A 9,697-nucleotide genomic window follows, 5' to 3' on the forward strand; every position below is an offset into this window, starting at 1 on the left:
TAAAAACTGTTATTATAGTCTATTGAGGTACTTATATTTTTTTCTCTGTTGTCTCTCCCACCCCTGTATCTGTTAATAAAATATATTTCAGGGGCGCCTGGGTGGCTCAGTTGGTTAAGCGACTGCCTTCGGCTCAGGTCATGATCCTGGAGTCCCAGGATCGAGTCCCGCATCGGGCTTCCTGCTCGGCGGGGAGTCTGCTTCTCCCTCTGACCCTCCCCCCTCTCATGTACTCGCTCTGTCTCATTCTCTCTCTCTCAAATAAATAAATAAAATCTTTAAAAAAAAGTAAAAATAAATAAATAAATAAAATATATTTCTTACTGATACTTTTCTGCAAACCAACTTATGAACTCTTTTTGCTTTTCTTTTGAGCCTAGGCATTATTTTAGTCATTTTATATGAAATTTTTTTCTCTTTTTTTACAGTGTCTTAATTCTCCATTCTCAGTCAACTTGTTGTTGTGTTTTTTTTTTTTTTTGTAAGGTTTTATTTTTTAAGTAATCTCTACACCCAACCTGGACCTTGAACTCACAACCCCAAGATTAAGAGTCACACTCTACCAGCTGAGCCAGCCAAGCGCCCCAACTTTTTTCTGTTTTTACTTTTTGGCATATTTGATTGTGTGATTGATCCTTCCTGAAATCTTATCTTATTCTGACTTCCACAATGTACTCTGTCTTGGTGCTCCTTCCCTTTATCTGATTCTTCTACTTTTCTTGTTTGACAGTCATTCTTCTTCCTACTTTCCTATGCCAAACAAGGACATTCAACAGTTCCCTTTTTTCTTACCTTATATATTTTTTTCTTCAGAGAATTCTAGGTAGCTCTGAGGTTTTGACTGTATCCTCACTGGAAATCTCTTAATTCTATTCCTCATGTTAGTGCTCTCAAATATTCTTTTGGTTAAGAGTTTGTGCTTGGGAGTAGGAGGAACCTAGATTAAAATCTCAGCTCTGCTACTTGTTAGCTATATGATCTTGGGTAAGTTACTTCTCTGATCCTCGGTTTCATAGTCATAAAATCAGGGTAATAGATCCTCTTATAAAGGTTGTCAGAAATGAATCCAATAATATATGTAAAGTACTTGACACACACAGTAAACACTCACTAAATGTTAGCTGCTATTGTTGTTATAGTGTTGCCAAACTGTTCACTTCCCCCCAAATAAATCCCTTTGACACTCAGGTCATTTTTCTTCTTCTTCTAAAATGTTCTCCCCTTACTTCCCACTCTTCAAACCCCAACCCAGCCCCCTCCACTGGTGATGTATTTATATGATTACCAAAACAAGAACTCCAATGACACTCTACTACTGATTTGTTTTTATACCTAATTATAGCTCTGTCAGATTATCAGGCCTTACAAATTAAAGGCAGTATCTTAAATATATTTAAACTTAGTACATTCCAACTAATCAGAATATGCAGGTACAGACAACTGAAATCTTAAATATAAATCTTAATATCTTAGTACCTTAAATATAAATTATCGTGTATTCCATATACAGCTCAAAGCTAACATTTGTATAGTTTTTTTATGCTACAAAGTGCTTTTTTATTCTTAAATTTCTAAACGTGGCCCATGGCCATGCCATTATGGATGAAAAGTTGCAGAGAGGTTGTGACTTATCCCTGTTCACATAACCAGTAATTGGTAGACCTAGGATTTGAATACTGTTTGAATCATGGTACATTGTTGTTCTCTACATATTAGACACATAATAAATGCATTATTTCATAAGCATTTTTAAATAATAACGATGAAGTGGTATTATATTTGACGTTTCAAATAAAACATAGGCCAATAAAAGCCAATCTTGCATTTGTGGGCTAAGCCCTACTTGGTAATGATGAATAATTTATTTATATGTTGTTGAATTCAGTTTGACTTTGAGGATTTGGGCACCTGCATTTGTGAAAGATAGTGATTGGTCTGTAGTTGTTGTTTTTATTTGTTTGTTTGTTTGTTTTCTTGTTTTTTGTTTTTGTAATGTCTTTTAGATTTTGGTATCAGGTGGATGCTGGCTTCATAAAACGATTTGGGAAATATTTCTTCCTCTTTCTCTTTTCTGAATGAGTTTTTGTAAGATAGGTATTTCTTAAATTTTGATAGAATTAATTTTTTGTTTCATTTTAGTGGTGGCTTTGATAACTTGTATTTTTCAAGGAATTTGTTCATTTTATCTAAGTTGTCGACTTTCTGGTTACTTTAGTATCGTTTTAATGACGGTGGTAATAACATCCATTATTTATGATACTGATAATATGTGTTGTGGGTTTTTTCCTTTATTACTCTCACTAGGGAATTATCCATTCTGTTGGTGTTCTCAAAGAGCTAGATTTTAGCTGTTTGTTTTATATTTCATTGATTTCTGCTCTTTAATATTTTCTTCCTTCATTTATTTTGGATTTACTTTTATCCTCTGTAATTTCTTAAATCACTTTTTGTTAGACATTTCTTCTCTTGTTATATAAACATTTAAAGCTGTAAGTTTCCCTCTTTCAGCTACATTTCACAAAAGTTAAATTTTATTTTGATTCTCATTCAGTTAAAAATATTTTCTAATTCACATTGTGATTTATTCTTTGGGTCATGGAGTATTTAGAAACATATTGGTTAATTTCCAAATATTTGGGGGTGGGGATGTGAATATCTTGTTACTAATTCCTTGTTTCATTGCATCGCAATTACAAAACATACACTGTTTTGTAACATACACTGATTGCAGTCTTTTACATGTGAAACTTTTTTTTTTATGGCTTACCATTTGGACCTGGTACATCTTAAATGTACCAAGAGCAATAAAAAGAAATTTTATTCCATAGTTCATTGGTATCATGTTCTATCAGTACCCATTAGGTCAGAATTGCTGATAATCTTATTCAGATCCTCTGTGTCTTTACCATGTTGAGGGGTGGGGACATGTGCACAGGAGGAGAGGTTCTCATTATTGTATCAGTTGCTTAGAGAGCAATTTCCACTCACAACTGTAGAGTTGGGTGTTTCTACCTTTAATTCAGTCAGCTTTTATTCTGTGCTTTGAAGCTTTTTTATTACGTACATATATATTTCATATGCCTTCCTAAGGTATTGACCCATTTATCATCATGAAATCTCCCTCTGATTCCTAGTAATGCTTTGTCTTAAAGCTAATTTAATCTGTTGTGAATCTTGCTACTTCACATTTCTTATGCTTACTGTACGCATGGAGTATTTTTCCAAACAATCTGTGTCTTCATATTTAAGGGATTTTTTTTTTTTTTGTAGGCAATATACATTTGGCTTTTTAAAAAACCCATTCTAGGGCGCCTGGGTGGCTCAGTTGGTTAAGCGACTGCCTTCGGCTCAGGTCATGATCCTGGAGTCCCTGGATCGAGTCCCGCATCGGGCTCCCTGCTAGGCAGGGAGCCTGCTTCTCCTTCTGACCCCCCCCCATCTGCTCTCTCTCTCTCATTCTCTCTGTCTCAAATAAATAAATAAAAATCTTAAAAAAAAAAAACAAACCCATTCTAACAATATCTGCCTTATAGTTGCAATGTTTACAGTTCATTAACATTGTAATTATTGATATGGTTGGGTTAGATCTACTATTTTATTATATTTTCTGTTTATACCTTCTGATTGTTATTCTTTTATTCTTTTCTTCCTTGTTTTGTATTAATTCAGTATTTTTTAGTATTTTATTTAACTTATCTATTAGCTTTTTAGCTTTATCTTTTTGCATTATTCTTTTATTGGTGGCTGTAAATACACATCTCTCACTTTTCATGGTCTACTTAGAGATAATTTTATACTCAAAATGTGGAAGCCTTGCAACTATAGGTTCATTTACCTTCCTCTCCTCCCATCCTTAACACATAGTTATCCATGTGTGTTACTTCCACATATATTATAAAGGCTACAATACAGTGTTAAAATATTTGCTTTAAACAGTCATATGTATTTTAAAGAAATTAAGAAGAGAAAAAAAGTCTTTTATTTATCCACACGTTAGCCATCAGTTTTTATTCCTTTTCCTAAGTCTTTGTTTCCATGTGGTTTTACTTGCTTTCAACCTGAGTCTTTTTAGCATTTCTTATACTGCAGGTCTGTTACTGTATTTAAAAAGTATTTATTTTACCCTCATTCTTGAAAAGAAGTTTTGCTAGGTAGACATAATTCTAGGAAGAAAGTTTTTTTTTGTTATTTTTGTTTTTTTCCCCCAGCCCTTAAAAGGTGTTGTTCCTGTTTTCTGGTTCCCATTGTTTCTGAGAGAAGTCTTTGTTAATTGAATTGTTCCAATGTATGCAGTGGGTTAATGAATTATTTTTTTCTGCTTCCTTTTAATATTTTCCCTTTATCTTTGACTCTCAGCAGTTTGACTATGGCAAGCCTGCCTAGGACTTTTTTTTTTTTTTTTTTTAATATTCTAGATTGATGTTCACTTTTTCCTCTCCTTTCTGCTGTTAACCTATCTAGTGGATTTTTATTCTTTAGTTTTAGACACTTTTTGATTCTTTTAATTTTTTCTCTTCAGAGATTTCCTATATTCTTATTCATTATAAGCAATCTTTTCTTTTGTTCTCGAGTATAGTTAAAATACTTGCTTTAAAAATCTTGTGTAACTAATCTGGCTGATCTCAGGATTGGTCTCTATCAGTTTATCCATTCTCAAGAAGAAAGATGTTTTCCTGTTTCTTCATACATTGAGTAATTTTGGATTGTATCCTAGACATTATGAATGAGATGTTGTATAAAGGCCAAACTGTTATTTTTGTTATATTTCTCCCAAAAGTATTGAGTTGTTTGGGTTCTTTTAAAGCAAAGAGTTAACCTTGGCTGAACTCAGATTGCAAAACTGTGTCCCTTGAAGTCATTGGCAGCTCACATTTCACTTCATTTCTTTTAGCCTCAGCTGGACTTCTTGGAGCTTACCCTGCTCATGACATAAATGTGATCAGGTTTATACAAAGAATTGGGGGCTTTCCCTTTCTGGGATCTCCCACCTGATTTCCAGCAGCTATAGTTGCTCCAGTACTTATCTTCTGGTTTTTAATGCTACTAAGAATGAGTTCTGTGTTGGAGTTTTAGTCATTGCACATGGTTCAGACTGGATACTCTGGATACTGTCCTTAGGCCAAAAGCTTTTTTTTTTTTTTTTTTTGAGAGAAACAGCTTGTGAGCCATGAGCGGGGTCAGGGGGAGGGTGGGTAGAATAGAGGGGCAAAGGGAGAGGGAGAGAGAGAATCCCAAGTAGGCTCCACACCCAGAGCAACATGGTCACAACCCTGAGATCATGGCCAGAGCTGAAATCAAGAGTCATACATACACTCAACTAAGCCACTCAGGCACCCCATATTTTTAAGGCCAAAGCTTTTTAAAAAATGTGTGTGTTGGGGGTACTCAACATGAATTCCCTTCTTCCAAGTGTTGATTTTTTTCCAGTATGCCCCTGCTTTTGTTTACTCTTCAGTGTCTTCAAATAGTTGTTTTTCATATTTTATCCAAAGTTTATACTTGTTATCTGTAGGAGAATTGGTCTGACAGAAGCTTCCCATCCATACTGGAAGTGTAATCTGGCTTAGAATAGTTTTTTAGTAACTCATTAGGGCTTGATTTGGGTTTAGATATAGAAGGATGATTTAAGTGAAGAATATTTATAGTTTTCTAACCTTCGGAATTTTTATTTATTTTTTTAAAGATTTTATTTATTTATTTGACAGCGCACAAGCAGGGGGAGGAGAGGGAGAAGCAGGCTCCCCACTGAGCAACGAGCCCGATGCGGGTCTCGATCCCAGGACCCTGAGATCATGACCTGAGCCGAAGGCAGATGCTTAACCGACCAAGCCACTCAGGCGCCCCACCTTCAGACTTTTTAAATAGTGGTGACATAAGAGATAGAGTAGAAAGTAGATGTTTATAGGGAAATGATGAGTTCAGTTTAAAACATATTATGTTTCCTGTCAATTATCTATACAGAGATTTCTAGTAGGATATACAGGGTATACAAATCTTGAAGTAAGGGAAAAGACCTGGAACAGAAGTGCACATTTGAAGATTGTTAGCACGATAGATGGTAGTTAAAAATGATGAATAAATTAGTTTTCCAGGAAGAATGTAGAGTGAAAAGAGAAATTTGTTTTGTGAACACAGCCCATTGGCATTACTTTTTTGTATTGGTGTTGAATTCTAAAAAGTTAAAAGATTAAAAATGCTCTATTGAGCATTTACAATGTTTCATTTATATCACAACTAAAATTAATTATTTTTGTCACTTAGCAGTATTATTTGAACATGAATTGCTTGTGAAAATCTAAGCAATAGTTTTTCTCTTTTTGTATAGCTACCAGCGGACCTTCTAATGCAGCTGTTCCTAATACCTCATCTCGAAAAAAGAATATAACTAACAAAACAGAAATGCATGAACACAAAAAAACCACTGCAAAAAAGAAATAAAATTTTAGCAGAAGCTGGACCTCCTTAAATATATGAAAATCACGTGTTCAATAGAAAAGGACACATAATAAACCTTGGCTGAAAACTGTCAAAGCAAGTAGTTTATGTTTCTCCTTATACATCTCTGAATTCATTTTAAAATATGTTAAATCTAGAGAATTCATCATATATATTCAGGTAAGGAACTTTTCTCATGATCTTGAAATGTTTAAGACAATGTTCATTAACATTTTATGAGCAGCAAAAGTTATGGTGATGAAGGTCTGTCATTCTTAATGTTATGTTTACCATGTGCCCTTGGTAAAGACAAGGACAGAAAAGCCCAGCTAGCTTGTATCAGTGTCACATCAATAATGCTGTTTACTCAAGAATCTGTGAGGTGAACTCTATATACACTTTCATTTTCATGGGATTTTATCTTAGCTGTAGAAACCTATAGCTTGGGTTAGAATTTGGCAGTCAGGATTACTGATTGCAGATTTTTTAAGTGTATTTCCAAAGAGATTTCATTGACCATTTAGATTAGAAACTCTTCCCCCCAATTGTTAGAATTACACATATGCTGCATTATTTAATAACTGGAGTATTAGCATATGGATTATTTTTTCAATATGTGCTTTGAGTTTTTTTATTGTGTGTTATTTAAAATATTGCATATACAGCTGGGATAACTACACCTTTATGCACATAGATTTCTATATTAATTTGTAGAAAATACTTTCTTTATATATTTCCTTACCATAAGGTGCTTTTGCTTATCAGGAAAATTTTGCTTCATGTGTTGGGAAGAAAGACAGCTTTAGATTTTTTTTTTTTTTTAAGAGATATAGTTGACAAGTTTATAAACGTTACACTTATTTTCAGAGTTCTTTTTAGATCTAAGGAAATCAGTTCAGAAATGGATATCATCAATGTGAGAAGAATGTCTGAATTCTGTAGTTAGTAGATATTATGTATAGCACCTCCTTTTTTAGCATTTCCATTCTTATCTCTAGTGTATCAGTTGATCTCACTAAGAAAGCTTAAAGATTGAACACTTGCTCTTTTCAAATGATTAGATTTTGAAAGGATGTTGAGATCATTGTTTTGTGATTTCATCTGTGATGTGAAAAAATATTTATTATCCTTGGTGCTTTTTTCCCCCTAATGCACAAATAATTATAAACCACTTGAAATGACTTAAACTGTAAACCAAACAGTACAAGCTGATAAGAATTCCATGCATTGCCATACAGGTCACTTAAATTGCTAAAACTTTAGTTTGAAGCTTATGTTTAGGCAATTACTGAATTCTCATATGAACACAACTATTAAAATTCTTCAGGAGACTCTCCTGACTTTAGATCATCATCTAAGAATTGACTTTTAGAAAATAAGCATATTATGTGTTAGTTTTAAAAGTACCAGATGCAAAAGTCACAAATATATACAATTATATGTTTATATACTTCACGTGAATGTAATTGTATTATGTGGAGACATGTCTTTTAAACAATTGAATGTACCTAGGCTTTCTGTATGTGAAAATGTTAATGTGCTCAGTGTGGGAGTAAGAAACTACTTTTATTTTTTAAGTGAAACTGAATTAAAATATTTTATTTCCAGAATCAGAGAGTGACTTATATGGCAAATTATTTTTTATTCCTGTTCTTTATCTCTTTCCTTTTAGCTTTCAAAGTAGAAATAAATGAAGAAAACTATTTGAGTATTAAACAGTGCTATCTTAGATATGAAATAAAACTTACTGTTGGCCATACACATTGCAATATATTTTCTAGACATTAACTAGAAAAGTTTAACACAGCTCACTTTTTCCATTGTTATACAAGAACTATGATTTCACTGTAGTCACTAAACTCGGTAATATTTTTGTGTAGACTGGACAGTCTAATTTGAAAGAATCTTTGAGTCATTTTCTAAAATGACAAAAAGGCCTATAGATAAGAGCAAGAAATTATAGTTATCACTATTTAGTGAAAGTTTGACTGAATCCTCTGTTTCTCACATGCTTCTGTCCCTGGAAGGTGTATTTTTCGTTTGTTTTAAATACTGAAAGACACTGCTTCTCGCAGTCTAATCCCGCAACCAGCAAAGAGATGAGAAAGTGCAGCCTGAAGAACCGCCCAGCATTCTGGGATGTTGGTCTTCATAGCACATTATTCGTTCTTTCTATCCTCATCCATACATCTGAACTCAGACTTAACTTTGCCCGTGAAGTTGTTCTGGCAGCTTTTGCTGTCCTGGTTCTATTGAGTTCTCACAGTCCATCCTCAACACCAGGAAATATTTGGGGGGTGTTTTACCAACCTCAGGTTAAAGGAGAAAAATGTGCTGAGCAGCTTTCTCCTGTTTCCTTTGAGCAGGAAATGGAGGCAGAAGAGAAATAGTAAAGGGAGAAAGCACTTGTGACAGTGTGCTTCGTGTGCAAAAGGGCAATAGATGGCCATGAAGAGAGAAAAGTTAAATGTACAGTTCTTCAAGAAATACTTAATTAAAACTCTTTAGAGGAGAGAAAAGTCTATTTTGAACAGTATTGCCCAGATTTCCCTCCAGGTTTTGCTGACTCTTGCCCTGCATGTCCACTACTACCTAGTTCCGTGCCAGTTTGAACTAAGATTTTACTTTTTTGTCTTGTGTTCATATGTTAATGGAAAGTCCTCAGTATTTCCTTTCGTGTTTTTCAAAGTTTGCTTTCCATATAGTGTTCATTAATGTTACATCATTTTATCCTTGACTTATCTGGACAGCATCGACTGCCTGTATTCTTCTTAGTCAGGTATGGATCGCTTCTGCAATGGCTCAGCGGTTCCCTCTCTAGCCCCTCTCCACTTCTCATAAACTACCTAGAGCTGTCACCACCAGCAGCATTCTTACCGTGGGGACGATTTTATATTCCTTCTGAAGGAGTCACTTGTCATAAGGAGTCCAAGTAGAAACAGCTCTCCCTTTGTACAGAAACATGGGTACCAAACTATTGCCATGTGAAGTTTTCTTTATATGGGTCAATTTTTTTGAAGGTCTACTCTATTTTCAGAGAATGGAGAACTATATAAGATCGATTATTTTATACCATATGTAAATTACATTTTGATTAAATATATGATTTAGATCTTCTGTAACCTTTTCCTTTGGTCCATGTGCTTAGTCATGACTTGAGACAGAGGTAAATGAAACTTTTCACTTAGGGATTTTCTCTTTTTATTATCTGGTTTTTATTTTTTTTCTCTATTGTATGCGGCTATGTTTCCCGTTGCATATG

At 34.2% G+C, this 9,697-nt stretch overlaps 1 protein-coding gene across 18 annotated transcripts in view; it reads left to right on the forward strand.

Annotated features, from left to right (window-relative positions):
- PPIP5K2 (diphosphoinositol pentakisphosphate kinase 2) overlaps positions 1 to 8,046 on the forward strand; it is a 71,445-nt gene extending 63,399 nt beyond the window's left edge. For all 18 annotated transcript variants that reach the window (XM_035014965.1, XM_035014961.1, XM_035014964.1 and 15 more), the window contains one exon: positions 6,326 to 8,046. In XM_035014965.1, coding sequence (XP_034870856.1) covers positions 6,326 to 6,438 — 113 coding nt within the window. In that variant the 3' untranslated portion in view covers positions 6,439 to 8,046. The remainder of the gene's footprint in view (positions 1 to 6,325) is intronic.
- The last annotated feature ends 1,651 nt before the right edge of the window (positions 8,047 to 9,697 follow it).

This window comes from Mirounga leonina, unplaced genomic scaffold (genome assembly GCF_011800145.1).
Source record: "Mirounga leonina isolate KUSES-001 unplaced genomic scaffold, KU_Mleo_1.0 Mir_168, whole genome shotgun sequence".
Classification (NCBI taxonomy): Eukaryota; Metazoa; Chordata; class Mammalia; order Carnivora; family Phocidae; genus Mirounga; species Mirounga leonina.